Source organism: Mustela nigripes, chromosome 7 (genome assembly GCF_022355385.1).
Source record: "Mustela nigripes isolate SB6536 chromosome 7, MUSNIG.SB6536, whole genome shotgun sequence".
NCBI lineage: Eukaryota > Metazoa > Chordata > Mammalia > Carnivora > Mustelidae > Mustela > Mustela nigripes.
The window spans coordinates 76321687-76340729 of record NC_081563.1 but is presented as its reverse complement, the minus strand read 5'-3'; the positions used below and the strand labels follow the sequence as shown (position 1 = coordinate 76340729).

Genomic DNA, 19043 nt, shown 5'->3' with positions numbered 1-19043 from the left:
TCTGCTGCAGCTTTGGACTCCTCACAGAGTGTTGTTGGTGTCATCACTGAGTGTGAACCCAGACATGCTTACATGAGCCGTGCACACAAATACACACACGGTCATGTGTCTGCTGAATCTGCGGCCTTCATTCTAAGTGGAGGCAACTAGATGATCTGTCCTTCTCTGCCCAGTTCTCCTACATCATGTCGTGTCAGAGTGAGAGTAGCTTGTGTCTGTTTTGCTGCTTTCACTCCATGTCTTGGTGAAAAACTGTGGAAAAAAATCAAGATCGTTTATAGATATCACCATTTGTGTTTGCAAAGGCATGCATCGTCGTGGCCTGCTTCTTTGGCCAAGACTGTTCTGATAAACCCAACCCACAAACCAGTTTGGACTGTGAGACTGTTGATTTTTCCTCTGCCGTGAGACTTTGACTTGACAACGCACATTTTTTTCATGTTAGACAGGTCACAGAGAGCAAGGTGTTTGCCTTTCTTTGCTAAAATCACTTGATAGGCTGTTGGAACTAATAAGCTCTTATATCTAATGAGTGTTTGGTCACTGAGTAGTCACCCTTGTTTGGAATTGCGCAGGGGGACCCAGAGCAGAGGTAGGGACGGAGGGCTTAGGTTTCCTGCCACTTGCTACGTCCTCCCAAACCAGCTTGCTTCCTGCGTGGAGACCAGAGCCCCATTCTGCAGGTGTCTATTTCCTTTGAGGGGAATATTTTGAGGAAACCTAATGGGGAGGAACTGAACATTTAGGAAAAATATATTTTCACAGCAGGATGTTGCTTTTTTCTCCTTTTTGGTTTAGGTTTTTCATTTGTTACAAGCCTGCACAGACTCCAAGTACAGACTGAATACAGACTTTCAGCAGGAGCTGGCTGACGTTGCTGTCTGTACCAGAGCCAAACTCTGGCTGGCCAAGAGGTATGTTAAAACCCCACATGAGTAAGGAGTTATCAGGGGTTAGGGATACATTGGAGAATGGCTGTTTCTAGTTGTGGGAGTTTTAAAAAGTTATTGGCATGAGTTTTCTAAACTTATTGGAGTATTTATCTTTTTAGAACTTTGGGTTGTGGGAAAGAAAGAAAAATATTTTCTTGACAGTTTTTCTGAAACGGCTATATGGCTGTGGGACTTGTAATATGGCCTTTTATCAGTCCACCGATCAGCTTGTTTTTATTAATACCTGCCATGTGCCCAGCCCTGTGTCAAATATCATGGCGGTAAAAGGCAGTAATTAACTCAATCATGTGGTGCAAACTCTTAGGTGCCACGGCAGTTCATAGATTAGAGATTGGGGTAAGACTTGAACAGGTACAGAGAGACCAGTACAGCATGAACAAAAAAAAGACGTACAGATTGCCCTCTTTCTAGGTAGGCAGGAGAATAGCTTGAATAATCGAGGGAAAGGAGGGTGGGGACATTTGTTTTTTCATTCTCGCTGTTCTTCATTTATTCTAGAACTTAGGACATTTACTATGTGAAAGAGGGAATAAAAAGAATCTTTCATTCAAAACACAGGGAGTTCTCTTTGTAACAATATGGTCAAACCCATGTTGCAAGACTCTGATATTGGTTGCACATTGTTACTGCGAGGGCCCCCTGTATGTCCTCTGTACATTCCAGCACAAGAGGCCCACAGGCCACCACATTCCATGCCAAAGTATCTTGCATTCGATTAGAAATCAATGTATTGATTGTCTAACGTACCAGCCTTTTTGTTTTTCAAAAAATGTCCCTTCGCTCACTTTTGTTGGTTCTCCACCTTATATGCGAAGGCAGGAAACAGGCAGTACAGGCCCACAAGTCACTGTAATCCAACAAAGTCTTGTCCAACACCAGCTGCACACCGACCTTTGTGTTAGGAGATGGAAGGGATGCAAAGAGAGAGAAAAACTAGCTCTGGTTTCAAGGAACTCAAATCCAGGAGGTGAGAAAGATGTGTAAATAAATAATTGTCATCACATATGGCAAGGGAAATAAAAAGTGTGTGTAGTGAGCCCAGGAGTAGCCCAGAGGAGGGGCAGCAAAGGGCCTTCCAGAGATGAGCAACATTTCGGCAAGTGGCCAGGGCACGGAAGGCATTCTGGGCTCTGGTAATGTCAGCAGCAAAGATGTGGCTGTGTGACATGGCATGGCAAACATGGAGAGTGGTAAACAAGTCAGCTCTTCTGGAACCTAGTAGAAGGTACACGAGGCTACGGAAATCCACGGAGGCCACACAGTGAAAGCTCCTCAAGGAAACCTCTTGGTGAAAGGGAGCCATTGAAGGATTTCTCGGTGTGTGGTTGTGTGAGTCTCCACGTATTGTCTAAGCACCTATAGCTCTGGACAGATACTGATGGAGAGATGGTTAGCTCTCGTTTTTTAGACCAGTCTGTGTTTTCTCTCTCTCATGTAGAGAGCAGGAGTTGACTGGCCATAAACTGATTCTCTGACTGAGCTAGTATCATTGCCTTCTGTGTGGCTAGGGGAGGTAATTCCCCTAGGCTGCCTTTCTTGGGAGAATAGGGAACTGTGATCACATTTGTGCTCTCTTCTGTTTATCAGTAGCCGGCCAGGTCCTCCTAGGTTTTGTGTGTAGGGATCAGGAAGTCAGGGCTCTCCAGGAGCCATGCTATTGAATGAAACCTCTGCTTTTAGCCAGGCCCACCCCAAGACAGAATCCTAAATTTCCTGTTCTGCAAGTGCTTTATAGGCATTTCTGCCCCTTAGACTGCTGCCCCTTCATGGGTTTCATAGAAATTCAACCTCTACTGGCTTCTCCCTTCTTGTTGGACGGAAAGGAGGAGATGGTGTCACAGGCCAACCCTCTGAATGGACCTTCATGCTATGGGGTCAGTGCCTGAAGATGGATGACCAAGCTGCCATCAGCCTCCTCTTCAGCTGGAGGGGTCCTCCTGTCCTCTTTTAACTTTCCCTCTGGTCCCTATTGCAATTTTCCTGTGAGGCTTTCAGCATCATCACTACCCCACCCCCAACACACACACACACACACACACACACACACACACACCTTCTCTTATTTTTCTCCATGATTTTTTCAGCCCTAGAAAACAAAAGCATGAATCACCGCAGTTCACTGTGTTTCCACCTTCCTTGCCCAGAGTCCAGGAAAGCCACTTTTATGTTTCCAGTACAGTCCACTCTTTATGATCCAAGTGTGAACTTTATACTTTGTGGGTGGTCTGTAGGTGGTTCCTAACACCAGGCTTCCTCTTGCTCCCCACGCACTTTTACTGTGTTAATCAGGATGTGTTCAGAACCTGAAATAAAGTTTGGGAGGAAAACACACTGGCAGAGCACCATCCCTTCTAAAGCCATGTATCAGTTTCTCTGTATTATCCACGTCATTAGCATGATAACCTTGAGGTTCCTGAACAGGAAAGGAGAACACTGAACGTAAATGACGAAGTTTCAGCCTGTCCTGTGAGACATGCCTGCCTTGTCCCTGAGGTCCTTTGAGGTCATTGCCCTGGGAGGTGAGTGCGTGCACTAATACCTCCATGCTCACAGGAGCCCATTCTGGGTCCTGATGGGCCCTTCTCGAAGCCGACCACCATTTCACATTATCACCTGCCTTTCCCATGAAAGACATTGCAATGTGGAGTATTCCTAGTTCCCCTGCTCAAGAGGCTCTTTCTGTCCCTAGCAATTTACATATGAAAGACGAATAAATGTTCCTTTGTGCCTACTAAGGCTTTTCTGTATCTTTTGAGTATAAGCTATGAAACATTAATGTTACTGCCAAAAAAAAAAAAAGAAAGCTAGTTTAAATTTTAGCACCGACACCTTTTTTCTTCTACAATTTATTAGCCTGAGTTCCTTCAGTCCGCTAAGTACATACGCATTAGTGAGGGTGTCACTTATTTGTCTTTTTATTCCCAAAGAAAGTTTAAAAAAAAAAAAAAAGTATTGGAGCCACTGGATAATCAATTCGGTTTTGTAAATTTTGACCCTGAAATTGAGGGCACATAAAATAAAGACTTTTGTCATATATTTATGTTTTGACTTTGCAAGATTAATTGGGATTTATATGAGGTGGTTAAGCAATAGCCATGGAGTTGTGGGGAATTTTTGGTGATGAACGGCCAGCTGGCAACGTGGCCTGAGTAGAGGCCTGGGCTTCTGCTCTTACAGGCCGCTTTTCATTCCAAGATGTCAAAATCTTTATGGAAGTCAGCTCGTTAATCCTTCACGTTCCTTCCCCTTTTGCCTCCAGGCCTCCCTTCTCCGCCAGGTCAGTGTCTCTCTCACGGTGTGAGCACCGTTCCTCAGCTACTGAAGGAAAGGGAAGCCGACCTAGGCCGCAAGCGGAGTGCACATTGGGGTAGCTGACGGGCCTGGAGAGGCTGGCCGCGGGCACCCCTGGAGGGCACTCAGCAGCGCCCTGGGGAGGCTAACGGCCGGCCCCAGCTCTGCGGCCCCAGCTGGACCACAGGCCCTGCCTAAATAGGAAGGATTTTCTGAAAGCCGTGTCAGAGAGGCCTAAGAGGAGAAAAGACTTACTATTTTGATCGAGAGTTAGAATTATTACTATATTGGGTTTAAAATTTTTCAGAAATCAATTTGGTTTTAAAAGGAAGAGGTATTGTGTGTGTGTTTCCCTTCATACAAATGTGGTGAACTCACTGAACCGTCAGGCTCAGTGCAATGGATGACATGATGACCGGCAGGAAAAATATGCCCTACGAAATGTTTTTTCACTTTTTTTTTCTTCATCATCAGTGTAGCGTATGCTTATCATAGAAGGTTAGGCAAGTATGAAATTTGGAAAAGAAGAGACTGTCAGTCTGCTCTTACCAACATCCAGTGGAAGCCACTATTGTTAGTTCACGGTTTTCTATATATACTTACTTCATCTTTGCTCCTGGGCCTTTTTTTTTTTTTTAACATAGTTGTGGCTTGACTATATATATAAGTTAGAGCTTCACTTTTTTTACATAACAGTATCATGAAAGTATTTGCTATTATTATTATTTTTTTAAGATTTATTTATTTGACAGAGATCACAAGTAGGCAGAGAGGCAGGCAGAGAAAGGGAAGCAGACTCCCCACTGAGCAGAGAGCCAGATGCGGGGCTCAATCCCAGGACCCTGAGATCATGACCTCAACCAAAGGCAGAGGCTTTAACCCACTGAGCCACCCAGGCGCCCCTGCTATTATTATTTTTTTTTTAAACTCTTTATGGTATAGCCACTATGAAGAAAAATAGCATGGCGTTTCCTCAAAAAATTAAATATAGCATTACCATATGACCTAGCAGTTCAATTCAGTTGGGTATAGACCCAAATGAATTGAAAGCAGAGTCTTGAAGAGATATTTGTACACCCGTGATCACAGCAGCAGTATACACAACAGCCAAAAGGAAGATGTAACCTAAGTGTCCATTGATGGATGAAGGGATCAACAATGCAGTGTATATGGACAATGTTATTATTCAGCCTTTACAAGAAAGGAAATCCTGATACAGGCTACAACATGGATGGACTTTGAGGACATCATGCAAAGTGCAAGAAGCTAGTCGCAGAAAGACAAATGCCGTATAATTCCACTTCTGTAAGATACCGACAGTGGTCACATTCATGGAGACAAAATAGAATGGTGGTTGACAGGGGCTAGGGGAAAGGGAATGAGGAGATCGTGTTGAATGGGCCTAGAGTTGTACTTTCACAAGATGGAAAGAGTTCTGGAGTTTGTGACTCTGGGTATTGGCATTTATGAAGTGTGCAGATTGGCTGATGGTGAGTTTTTACTCCAGTCAGTAGTTCCTCATGCTGATGGCTGCATATTAGAATCATCTAGAGAAGTCTTAAAACTTGATGCCAGGTTCCACCTCCAGAATTTTTTATTTTTTTGGTTGAGAGCATGAGCCAGGTACTGGTAGTTTTAAAACTCTCCAGGAGATTCTAAAATGCAGTCAGATGGAGAACTACGATGTGGTTTTGTGCATCCTTGTGTCTCCCATCGCCTTGAGAAAGAAGATGAAGGATGAGTGTTGAGTGAAATTGTAGTCGTGTTACAGGGCACCTGGACTTTTCTTGGGAGGCCATAGACTCATTCAAGAAAAATGGAATGACCATCACTCCAGCCTGCTACCCAGGAGATAACAGTTGTTAACACTTTCGTTCCACAGATGTTCCAGAATGTGGGGCCACGCCACTGTGTAGTTTCATATACGAGTGAATTTCCCAGATAGATTACTTAAAAGCTGCCTTAGCAAGATATTTTAACTTATGTCCGTTGCCCTGAGAAGTGCCTATACTGGTACTCTGGGGTGCTATACTGTCTTGGAAGCTTACGGCTCCTTTTTGTTTTTTGAGGAGTAGCTTGAAGAGAATAGACTCGTATTTGTATCACTTCTTTCAACAAATACTTACTGAGCCCTGCTATAAGCCAAGCTGTATTAAATACTGCAACTACCTATTAAAACCAAACTTCAGCGTAGAGAGGGCAACAAAACAGAGTCTTGTCAAATGGAATCATGGACCTCACACTTTAGAACTAGAAGGAATCCTGAAGTTGCTTGCAGTCCACTCCCATCCCCATATATATGGGAAAGTGCTGCCCAGAGCAGTTGGAGAATTTGTTGTCACACAGCCTACCGGGGCAAAGGTAAGATCCTACGGACTTAGTTCCCTGCTCCTTGTGGGGCTCCTTCTGCTGCCCCTCCCACCCCCCTGCCCTTGCCTCCATCTGTCCAGTGTTTTTATGTCAAGGCTTCTGAATGTCAAAAGGTTAAGCATTTTCAAGAACAGTGCTCCTCAGACCCTAATGTGCATGTGAATCACCCCGGGAACTCCTTAACGTGCAGACTCTCATTCAGTAGGTCTGGGCTGGTGCCCAAGATCCTGCATGATCTGACGAGTTCTCGTGCAGTTCTGCTGCTGCTGGTCGCAGGACACAGTATGTATTTGAAGGCCAGGGTTCACTGTGGTCATCAGGACCACACCTGTTTGAAATACTCCCCCTTCACACCCTTGTTCTCAAAGGCTAGAGCTTGGGGACACAGGAAAAGGCTAAGACCACTAAAGGTGTCAGCCTGAAATTCTTTCCCCATCCCCCTGGGTTGCCCTGCGTGGAGGGGCTGCATGGCCCCAGCACTTTCTATGGGGAGCCCACACTCCCTTCCCCAGGCAGCCATCCCAGTGGCCTCAGTGCTGAGGGTAGGACCAGTGCTTGTTGACACGCAGAGAGTATTATCATTTTGAAAACAACAGCCTGATATTCTGGTGAGAAAAACAGGGTCTCAGGAATACAAGAACACATCCCAAGGCTATGAGGAAAGCAAGCTCGGGCAATAAGTTTTGAGTAAAACCATCCTGACGGGGAGAAGAAATGTTGGAGGGCACTAATGTTTGTTGAGGACCACCCTTTGTACTAGACCTAATGATTTGTTACCTCAAGTTGATTCTCACTTGCAAAAAGTTTCAGCTCTATGATCTCTCCACTCTCCACTCTCCATCAGTGCTCCTGACACCCACCTTTTCCCTCTTCTGTGGTCTCCTCGTCCACATCTCCATCTCTCCAGTACATGCCTCCAGCCACTTGTGCATCTCCGTCCCTGTCCACCACCTTGGTCTGTACTCTCATCGTTCTCCCTATTTTCTCTCTAAGTTCCTAGGCCCAGCTAAGCAGAGTGGTAAGCTCCTTGAAGGCCTTGGACTTAAATGTGTGAGGAAAATAGGTTTCTAGAGCAGAGCTGGGACTGGCGTTTGTACAACGATCCCAGTCCTGCCCCAGGGGTGTGGGGACCTGTGGCCAGCTGCAGAATTGCTGGTTTGGGACTCTGTTTTGCTTCACAGCTGAAGACAGCATCTATGTCCTAACCACCAGATTGATTCGCACAAGTGCCTGCACCTCCCAGGCAGAAACACCATTTCCCACCATTCCTTCGCCCTTCCCAAACCCCACACGCCTCCTGGGTCGCTCCCCTCCCTAAAGGGAGAAGAGTCCTCCTTTCGCAACTGCTTGAAATGAAGAGAGACCTCAGCCCTTTGCCACAGCTGCAGGTTGCTGTTTCACTCCCATGCCCATAGAAAAGCGTCCAGTCGAGAAGGATTGTTAAAATATTCTGATGCTCATGTGGCATTTTAAGGCTATCATGTGTGGTCCCTGCCAAAACTGTAAGGGAGACAAGTCTGAACAGGGATGGTTAGTTACATAGCAAGTTTCCAGGCATTGCTGGGGGTTGGATTTTTGCTTTTTTGGTTTGTTTCTTCTTCACTCTCTTTCTTCCCTTTTTTTTTTTTTTTTTTTAAATATAAAAGTTTTCCCACTTCTCCCTTTGCATCCCCTCTTTTTCAACATTGCTTTTCTTTCCACCCCCAGATTTTATGGGGGAGAGAGATTCCCATTAGGACCACTCTGAGTCCTTCAGCTCAGCCTCCTTCAAGTCTCCTTGTGCCTCATGCATATTTGAAAGATGAGAGAAATGAAGTTGGTGTCTTTCAGACCCAAGCTTGTTGACATGTGTCCGCTTCTCTTTCAGACTTCTCAGAAAAATTTAAGGTCAAGATATCTCGGGATAAGATCCTGTTTGTATTTTGTAAAAACAAAGAACCATTAAGTTAGCGCATTTCAACCCAAACCGATGGACAGGGTGCCAGAGATTTTCTTCATTAGCTATTCCTTTTAAAAATATGTCAAGACTTGAAGGAATAAGGTGTCTGAGAAGAAGTGAAGCTTGAGAATATATGAGGTATTTCTTGTTGACAGGCTGGGCTTATGGAAACCAGTCAGGTAAAAGGAGTCACAAGAGATCGGTATATGGAACTGAGCCTTTGAGCAAGGTGCCCAAGATCAAAGCTTCTCCATATTACAGTGAAAAATAAAAATAGTCCTTTCATGCAACTACACATCAAGAATTCCACTGCCAACTGCTGGTGCTTTCTACTTCTTAAATATAGAAACCTGCAGACCTAACCTGGAAATGGCAATTAATTTGATAAAGGACTCAGAAATGTCTGTTTTGCTCCACTTGTAGCTGTTGGCTCATGGAGTTATTGCTGTTGGAAGATTTGGGCGATGCTGTCATTGCCCGGCTTGCAAAGGACTGCAGGCTTTAAGTGTCCTCAACACATTTTCGTAATATTGTGTAAAACACTAACATAGTGGCTTATTTTTTTTCCTTTAGCAGGTAACATGCTCTGTCTTTTGGGTAAGTCAACACATGGATCCATTCCCAAGGAATTGGAGCCAGTTCAGTTTCACAAATAGTACAAAGCAGTGTCGTGGACACAGTAGGGAGTAGAGAAATGAATGATATGGTCCCTATTTCAAAAACCACGTAAATAAGACAGGTATGGATTTAATTAACTGTAAACAAGAATCTGGTCAATTCCGAAATGAGGTCAGAGTGTGTTACAGGAGCTGGCTTGTGGGGCCAGGCTGCCGAAGGAAGTCTTCTAGGAGCAGGGAAACGTCTTTAAAGGCTGGGTGAGATGGAATTATTAGATAAGGTTAATTTTCTTAGATTGGAGAATGACTGAGTTTAGACTGATAGAAAGCCCGTGTTGCTAAATAAATTGTGAAGGTCTCACTGCCCAAGTACAAAGGAAGGAATCTTAGCACAGCGTTCAACATCATGGGAACCACTTTAGGCATTTATCATGGAGTCTCTATTGTCAGAGCTTAGTAATGGTTTAGTCTAGTTGAAAAGAGAGCTTATCCATGTGAAACAACCAACGGTGACGTCCATGAAGAAGCTGTAATTCTGTAGTACGTAGAATAAGTACAAGAACTCGGGGAACAGTGTGGACTGGAATAGTCAGGGAAGGCTTTGCTTTCTTGGAGAGTTAAATATTCGAGATGGGTCCTGGCGCATTGGTGTGATTTGGAAACACCAAATGTGGTGGGAAAAGAGCGTGTCAGGATTGTGGACAGCATGTGCAAGGACACACCGAAGGGAATGCCTGGGATATATTGGGTGCCTGTGAGGGCAGAGGGCTATAGGAGACACACTATGTTTTGGAGAGCAGTACAAGACTTGATAAGAGACCAGTTGTGGCAGGCCTTAAATGTCAGCCAGAGGAATTTGGATTTGATCCAAGAGTTAAAAGGAAGTCAGTAAGCTCAGGCTTATACTGGTAAGTACACTGCTGTCTCCACGCACACGAGATACACTGAGGAGTATATTAAATCTTTGCAGCCCCTCCCAGTGATCAACACAATTTGCAGCCCCTCCTGGTGGTAAGCAAAAGCTCCCCAGTAACCATCAACCAGATCTCTGTCTCTTAGAAGCCCCTGTTCCCTGCCTGGGCGGCTGGTGAGGGGAGTAGAGATGCTGGTTGTATGCATTTTAGACCACCTGCCTGTTGTCTTCTCAACAGTGCCAAGAGGACCACTGAGCCACAGAATTTATAGCAGGAAGGGAATTTAGAGATCTTCTAGTCCCGTGGAATCCTTTCTTCAAATAGAAGCTTAAGAGTAAGTTCAAGGGGCGCCTGGGTGGCTCAGAGTTAAGCCTCTGCCTTCAGTTCAGGTCATGATCTCAGGGTCCTGGGATCGAGCTCCGCATCTGGGCTCTCTGCTCAGCAGGGAGCCTGCTTCCCTTCCTCTCTCTCTGCCTGCCTCTCTGCGTACTTGTGATTTTTGTCTGTCAAATAAATAAAATCTTAAAAAAAAAAAAAAAGAGGAAATTCAACATGTTGAAGATAGTAGGACTGACACACGGTAGGATGGGGGCCTGGGGACCCACCTGCATGGCCCTCACCCACTGGGGGCTCTGAAAGGGACAAAAAGGAGCATCCTGACTTCCTATTTCAAAATAGGAATCTAATCCAAACTAGTATTTGTAGATGAGGAATTGGGCACAAGAGGGCAGGTAACTTCTTCCTACTTGACAGATGTGGCTGACTCTGGAGGTGGCCCAAGTTGGGCATAAATAGCAAATTTGCTTTTTGCCTCTTGATCCACTTCCTTCTTCTACTATGGCCTGATCATCCTTGTAGCAAATCCTGCCACCCCATGCCCGTGGGCTGTCCCAGCACCCTCTCTCAGGAACTGCCCTCCTTGGACAAGGACACATGCTCTATACCTTCTTGCCGTCCAACGTTTAGCTATTCAAAGTCCTCTCGCCTTAGAAATCTATTCTCAGCTAGCTGACTGCCACTGCCACTTGATCTGAGCAGCGACTCATGCTAACATCTTACTAAGTTCTAACATGTAAACAAGTTAATTCTCCTGGATCATACAACTGTTTTTTCAGTAGTGATCTTTGGAGACAGTACTCTTAACTGGTGTCAGCAACTCTGAAGGCAGGCTTTTGGGCAAGGCATAGACCTGACTGGAGTGCTTCTTTATGCCTCAGTTGGCCTCCTGCTTGTGTGCCCTCATACTGAGCTGACTCAGCCAGGGTACGTTTGTCCCTTGTGGCCAGACTTCTGCCGTCTCCCCGAGGGCTTTGGGGATCTGTAGACTGGTCTTACATAAATGGACCGAGGGAACAGCTTTAAGAAGAACCCTCCAGAGCCCCCACTCTCTTTCCTTCCTCCTTCTCAGCTGCCTGCGACACCCAGGCTTCTTTGGTGATAGAATTGGCCTACACACCTCTGGAAATAACACTTTCCCGTGCGGTATCAGGATTTTACTCCAGGGCTCCCTGCCTGAACCCAAACGCCCTGTGTTTCTGGGTGACCAGAGGAGGGGCACTTTGGGAGCGACTTGGCAGATGGAAAAGCCTCTGTCCTGGTTATGCGTCCTGCTGGAGTTGAGGAAAGGCAGAGGTTAGCAGGTCTGGGTTCTAGGGTCCCTGTTCAGCTGTAACCAACCCTGTGGGGCCAGCCTTCTCTTTGGGACTCTGTTTTTATCTGTAAAATGGGACCCTGTAAAATGACGGTGAGAAACCAATGTGGGCAAGGAAGAACTTGGTGTGAAATGAGTGTGAAAGCATAGGAGAGCTAAACAAATAGAGGAAATATCCACTGTCAGATGATTAAGTCTTTATCAACGTCATCAGCCATGTTGAAAACAGGCCTTTATGTGGGCCCTCGCAGGAGTAGCTGTGCTCTGAGCCTCACTTTTCACCAGACTGGCTGCAGGACACAACACCAGGGCATGTGGCCACAAACCAAAATACTCTCATTGTTTGGCACTGAGTCTCATTTTGCATCTGATTGTGTTTGGGACACAGAGATACAATTTGTCAAGAAAACCTTGAATCTATTCTTGGTTTTTGCCCTAATCTTGGGTGGGTCACTTGAGCTACATAAGCTATTTTGTTGACTTGTAAGAAATGGGAATAATAATGCCTATTTTTCTTCCCTCTTAAGAATTTTATAAAGATAAGGTAGGCATATTTTTTTAAGACAAAACTTTTCATAAAAGAAAGTTGATATTATTATCATCAGTATTACTATTCTTGCCAGGGCTAATTTCCAAGTGTGTGCTCTGCCAAGTTCACATTAGCACAGTTGTGTTGACTGTGGCTGTTGGAAATTCTCACCTTGTGATCTGCATACAGACTTCTCATGCAGCTTCCAGAAGTTTTCATTCACCTCACTTATTTATCCCTTTTTTATAATACTGGGGAGAAAGTGGGATTTGAAAAGAAAGGGGACTTCTGTTAGCATTTTGTGTAATAACTGAAGCTATATATCCTCCAAGCCCCAAACTGTACAATAAAAGTTTTCTTGGATACTACTTTTCTCCCATAATTCCTAGCACATAGCTTATTAAGTTATTAACCAGCAATTTCTCTGGCAGCATATTAAACTTTACTTTTAAACAAGTCACAGAGGGGGGGAAACATGCATCTCTCATAAAAGGAATAAAAAACATACACCCTCTAAAACGATTTCCCCAGGCTTTGAACAAATCCCAAGCCCCACACAAGGTCTCTTTTTCCTTATTCTCTGCACATAACTTGAGTGTTAGTACATTAATGAGAAAAAGATGCCTAATAGAAAGATGGAAAAATATGAGGGCCTCTGGGGGGTGTGGGAGGCTCCCTGGGGGTCCTCTGAAAAGGCAGGTGAAACTTAATGTTGGGAAAAGGCAAAACCTTGGCCTTGAGGTTGTGGGTTTCCTCTTGAGTAGCGGTTTTACCAGGGAAGCCAAGGCGGCCATGGCCTGGGCCCTGACCTGCCAAGTGCCCTGATGTCTACACACCGTCTGGGCCTCACCGAGTCCCTACCCAGAACCCTAGTAAGGTGGCTGGGGCCCTGTTTTCACAGATTTCATTCCCCGGAACAAAAGCTGCTTTTCCAGGGGAAACCCCATGTGCTCTGTAGGCATGGTGGGGACCCTTGGCCCCTTTGTGGACAGACTCACAGCTCCTGGTCTCTTGCTTTGGCCATAGGCAACTCAGTCAATTCCCTATAAACTGGTCAGCCACCAGAGCAGGGCACAAAGATGGCTCCACTTTAAAAGGAAAATTCAAGGAGGAGTGCTACGGGGCAGCTTCTGCGTGTGGGTGTGAGTATAAACACTTGCAAAGCTCCAGACCAAGGAAGGCTGGATGGAAGTTGGAGCATACCATAAAAATGCAGCTCTGCCGTCACACCCCCTCAGGGGAGGGCAAGGTAAATGAGCAGTCCTGGGGAGCCAGCCAGACCCCGCATGCCGCTGCCAGCTGGCCTGCAGCATAGAGCTAAATTCTGGATGTTACAGTGGGGGGAAATCACTTGTTTAAAAATATATATTCTGCAATTCATGACCATTTGGCATCTTGGTTTAAACAAATCCCCTATTGTTGCTCCAAGAATGTCATGTGATGGTTGCTTGGCTGGGGGCTGTGGTAAAAAATGGAAATCAGAAGGGAGAGAGGGGTTCTTTTTTATTTAATTTACACTTCTACATTTACATAACTTAATGTGGCCGGCATCAAAGAAGTACCTCCTAGCTCCTAACCCGCAAGAGCTCTTCCTTTTGTATCCACATGTGAAGAGAGGCAACTCTGGTTCTGTGGGCAGCTACCATTGCAGAGATGGGAACTGCCTGGGTTTGCAAAGATGGCCGTCGGGATCTCTGGGAGACCCAGGGAGGTCAACAAAATACGTTGTGTCGAGCCGGCCATTCAAATGGCCCTCGGAGGCTGTTTTCTGATGGTTAGTCAGGGAAGGTTTTCCTAGAGGACAGGCTCTGAAATGAACGTCCAATAAAGAACATGGTGTGGCTGGACATGTGCCAAGTCTGGGGTCCGTGGCAGAAAATGGGAACATGTTCTAGACTGTTTTCCCCCTTTCCTTCTCCCACCACCTTCCCTCTCTCATTCTTCTCTTGCCCCTCCCCCCACTTCTTACCTGTCTTCTCTTCCCTTGCTCCCCACCTACTTTCCTTCTCTTTTTCTGGTTTTCTTCTTAACAGCCTATTCTAGGTCTGGTGGTAGTCCCTGGGATATCACTTTATTCACTTTACTGCTGGCTCCCTGGTACGAGGCTATTAGTGCTTTTTGCTCAGTGACGTGGTTGAGAACAGAAGTGGTCCGAGGAGGAGTGAGCCTGGTCGAAGCTAGGATTAGAGCCCCTGCTAGGACTCGAGCTCCCCAGTCATTCTCAGCCATCAAGCTTGTCAGCGGCACCCATTTGATTTCCTGGTCTTCATTGGTCCCTGCATGTAGCAAGCATGTTTTCGCCATCGTATCTGCTTTACGGAGCTCTCCTGACTGGATTCCTTCTTTCCCTTCACTGGCTAAATCCTTCGGTGTCTCCAGACCCCTACTCCATGACATTCCCTCTCACTGTTTTGTGTACATTTTGTTTTTCTCTCATGTACACTCTCCAGCATACACTTAAAAAACAAGGCCATAGGCTTTGCAAGGCCAGAACGTTCTCCCTCTCCCTCCTATTCTGTCCCAAGTAGGATGTTCCCCCATGGTGCTCGGTAAAGGTGTTTAGCTTAATAAAGTTAAGCCATGAGTCTAATTAGGCTTCTGGAGGAGTAGTTCCCTGAGGATTAGAGAGACCTCAGACCCTGACTTGTTGAAGTCCAGATACAGTCTCTTGACTTAGAGACCTTAACAGACACTAGCTGCCTAAAACCACAACAGCTGTTTCCAGCCCTCTGAAATCGGCAATGAATGCTTCTGGAAGAATATAGTGTGTCCAGAGTGAACTCTCTGACCCTTCTAGGGAGCCCACCAACACTTCACACTCTAGTGTGTGGGGATCCTAGCTTTCCTGTATGGATTGGGCTGGTGGAGTCCCACTGGTGGCTTCAACCCTTTGGAGCTTTTGAACTCTTGAAGGTCACTCTGAAGCTCTCCCTTTGGGTGTTTCACTCATCTGCTGTCATTTCCTGTTGTTCCCCTCCCACGTCCCCTTTGCAATTATTATTTTCCAGATGTGTCATGTGCCCTGCTCTTTGGACATGCTGCTGCTTCTGCTGGGGTCACTCTGCCCATGTTCTGTATCCCACACTCCTCACTCTCCAGCTCTTTGCCAAGTCACTTCCTAACTTAGCAGGTTCCTCTTCAACCATGCTTAATTTTTAGCCTGTCGAACCCCTCCTTTGGGCCGCCCCTCATACTCTGGTATAATTGCTTGCATGTTTCTCCTGCTAACTTGCCGGCTTTCAAGATTTTTTGACAGCCACTAGAAACAAATATTTTACATATGACCTATGTAAAATATGTGTGTGTGCTGTCTGTGTGTATATATGTACACACATGTGAAGTCTTGCCCAGTTTGGAATGGTGATACTATCTGTATAAGATATGAACAGTCTATAAGAAAAAGTGCAATAGGGGAATTTACTCAAGTTGTAGCACATTTAATTTCAGGAATGTTTGCTTTTAGTATATCCACCATCACTTTGGATACCAAGCATAGCCCTGGTAATACCATTCAGTATAGAGCAGGCTGGCTTATTACCTGGAAAAGAAAAAGAAAGGAGTTAGAACAAATCTACCAATGTTTTTGCTTAAAATCATTGCATTTCATAAATTATTTGCCTCTAACAAGATAATTTATTAAAAATAATTTATTAAAGATAATTTATGAAAACTTGATCCTGGGCAAGGACTTTATAGCAACAAGTAAAGGAAACAGTGCTTCCCTTTACCACTTTGATGGCTCTGATTCTGTTTTCCTCCTCCCTCCCTCCTCACCTTCCTCTCTTCCTCCCTCTCTCTGCCTTTCTTTTCCTCCTCTGTTCCCTCCCTCCTTTGTGGCCCCAGATCCTCTGTGTTCCCCACCACCACCTCCCTCCTCCTCTCCTTCCCCTCCATTCCTTTCTCTCTGTTACGCTGGTCACCACTCACTAGTTGATTTCATAGTCAACAAAATGGGTCATAACCTGCGGTTTGAAAAAACACTATTCAGGACTCTAAGTTCCTTGAGGGCAGTGACTATGTCACTGAATCATTTCATCTTCATATTTCTAAACTCTGGCACTATTCCTAGCTCTCAGTAGCCTCTCAGTAAATGTTTTCCGAATGAATGGACCTCAGTTAAGCAGCTCTACAGCCACTGGGATTCCGGAAGGGACGGGAGAAGTGAATAATTTATCACAGACTTCCCAGGAACTCCTGCTGTCCTCCAGACACTAGGGCCATTGTGGATGTGTCTGGGAAGCCCTACTCTCTGCCCTGCCTTCTCCCTCCTCCCAGTTCCCCAGGAGAGAGGGCAGGAGGTTTAATGAAGTTCAGAGATTTCCCAAGGTAGCAGTGGATTCATCAGGTTCTCAGGTGGACATTTATCAAGGGACGAATGTTTAAAAAAATATGGAAGAAAGCAAGATTCTTAACAAGCCTTTTGTTTGATTTTATATGTGTAAACTTTGTCCTCCTAGTAACTGAATACTTGCTGCTCTTTCTATGGCTGTGGTTCTGCCGTTTTTCAGCCCATCTGTAAGACCCTGACCACTTTGGACTTTTTTTTTCTTTGAACACTCTAGATCTCTATTATACTGTGCCCCATGCCAGGATTTTTCCATTAGGGGGTAGGAAAAAAAAATTCCCAAGCCCACCAAACCCCCGTGGGTTAGTTTCCTGTCCAGCTGGCATGCTGTTCCCCAGGATTTTATTCCCCTCATCAAAGTAGCTTGACAGACCAAGAACAAACCTCTGGCTCACCCTGAACTCACAGTGTACCATTTCCAAGTCTGAACAAACATCAAATAATGGTGAGAAAGAAAGAAAGAGAACAAAATGATTTTCCTGACCTAGAAGCCAGTTTAGAGTGAGGCCCAACTCTGACTCCAGACAGGGTGGTTATGTGGCTGTGGCCATGGCTCTGGCTGTAGCCGTCCTTGAGGGTAGAGCCATGAACAGGGGGCTCCAAGCCAGGATTTCTGGCTTGGTTGGTCTCAGAGGAGAAGCCACAGATGGAGTCCTCTATGGCCCCAGATCCTCTGTTTCCTGGACTCAAGAACAGCAGCCCTCGAGGGAGAATCCCACAGTCTCCTTGACTGCATCAGACTTAGCCCAGAGCCTCTCCATTATGGGGGTAGTCAAAGTGGGCCTCAGAGTGTCACAGGAGGCCAACAAGGTCACCAGCCTGTGCCAGATCCAAAAAGAGATGCAGAACCCTTCAGCCAGGCAGGGGTCTCTTAAGATTGCCAACCTTTCCTTGATTGATTTAGAAATCCTAAAAAATATGCTAACTTAGCTAAAAATCTCATGGAAACTAGGCTCCTCCTCAGAGTTGATAGTCAAACCAGCTTCCCCAAAATTTCCCTTTATGGTTCTGTATGGCTCTACCAACAGGAAAACATCCAGGGTGAGGCTATGACTCTGAGGCCACATGGGAGCAGACAGTGCATTTTTACACTAAGCAGCACCCAGTTAGCATGAGGCATCCCATCTCCTGAAGGCCTGGCCTGCCTTCTTCTTGTTGCTACTTTTCAGCACATTCTCTCATCTTCCCCTCCTGATCTCCCTAGGTCCATAGTCAGGCCAAACTGATTCCTTCCCATATTTTATTGACCCCTCTCAAAACGCCCTGCCCTATCAACTTTGTGTGGCTAAAATCTTCCCATCATTCACGGCCCAGTTGGAATTACATCTCCATAAACCTTTCCCATCGCTCCAGTCCCACCTCTTCACTCCTTACATCCTGTCCCGAGGTTTGCCCTTATTTTTGTCTCCATAACTGCATAGAATTCTCTGAGGTCAGAAATCATCTCATGGACCTCATTTCCCAGCACTTAGCTCAGAGCTGGGTGCTTAAGGGGTTCCGTCTGCTCTCCGCAAGCCACTTACTCAGCTCCGTGCTGGATTGCTGACAGTTCATGAACCCCGCAACACTGGCTTTTCTCGCATTCTTGCTTGAGTGGCCCTTCCTTTGGCAGAGGGAAGTCCTACCTGTTACACAGTAAAAATGCCAGAATTGCAAATTATATCATTAAAGAAGTTTTCATAAAGTGTGGACCTTTCATAGGGAGTAGACAGATAAGGACAGGGAGTTAGGGTTGTGAGACCTGGGGAAAATGAGATAGAAATGAAAAATAAGGGTAGGTTTGGGAAGAAAAATTCCAAATAGATGAAAGTTTTAAGCAACAACAAAATGGAATTATAATTATATATATTTTTTAAAAACTACAATTATATATATAATTTTTATAATTATATATTACATTTACATATCATTTACATATATTTAACATATAATTTACATTTACATATAATGTACAATTTATATATATATATATATATATATAAAATCTTGAAGAAGGTATAGACTTTGTAAGCATGATACAAAATCCAGGAGACACAAATAAAAATACCAGTGTATTTGGCTGCATTGAACTAAGCATTTTTGACTTGTAAAAAATTTATAAAGTTGAAAGACAAATGATAAACTGCAAAAATATTAAAAACAAATAAATAAAAGGAGAAGCTGGATGGCTCAGTCATTAAGCGTCTGCCTTTGGCTCAGGTCATGATCACAGGGTCCTGGATTTGAGCCCCGCATCCAGCTCCCTGCTCTGTGGGAAGTCTGCTTCTCTCTCTCCCGCTCCCCCTGCTTGTGTTCCCTCTCTCATTGTGTCTCTCTCTGTCAAATAAATAAAATCTTTTTAAAATAAGTAAATAAGTAATAAAAAATAGACTGCAAAAATATTTGTAGCACATGTGACAAAGAGTAGATTTCCTTAATATACAGAGAGCTCCCA

The 19043-nt window shown here is 45.0% G+C and overlaps 1 protein-coding gene across 3 annotated transcripts in view; it reads left to right on the top strand.

Moving 5' to 3' along the window:
• Nucleotides 1–19043, top strand: part of THADA (THADA armadillo repeat containing) — a 324408-nt gene that overhangs the window by 221787 nt on the left and 83578 nt on the right. For all 3 annotated transcript variants that reach the window (XR_009405400.1, XM_059406207.1, XM_059406206.1), the window contains exon 30: nucleotides 799–914. Coding sequence is in view for 2 of the 3 variants with exons in the window: in XM_059406207.1 (XP_059262190.1) it covers nucleotides 799–914 (116 nt within the window). In the remaining variant the exon portion in view is untranslated. The remainder of the gene's footprint in view (nucleotides 1–798; nucleotides 915–19043) is intronic.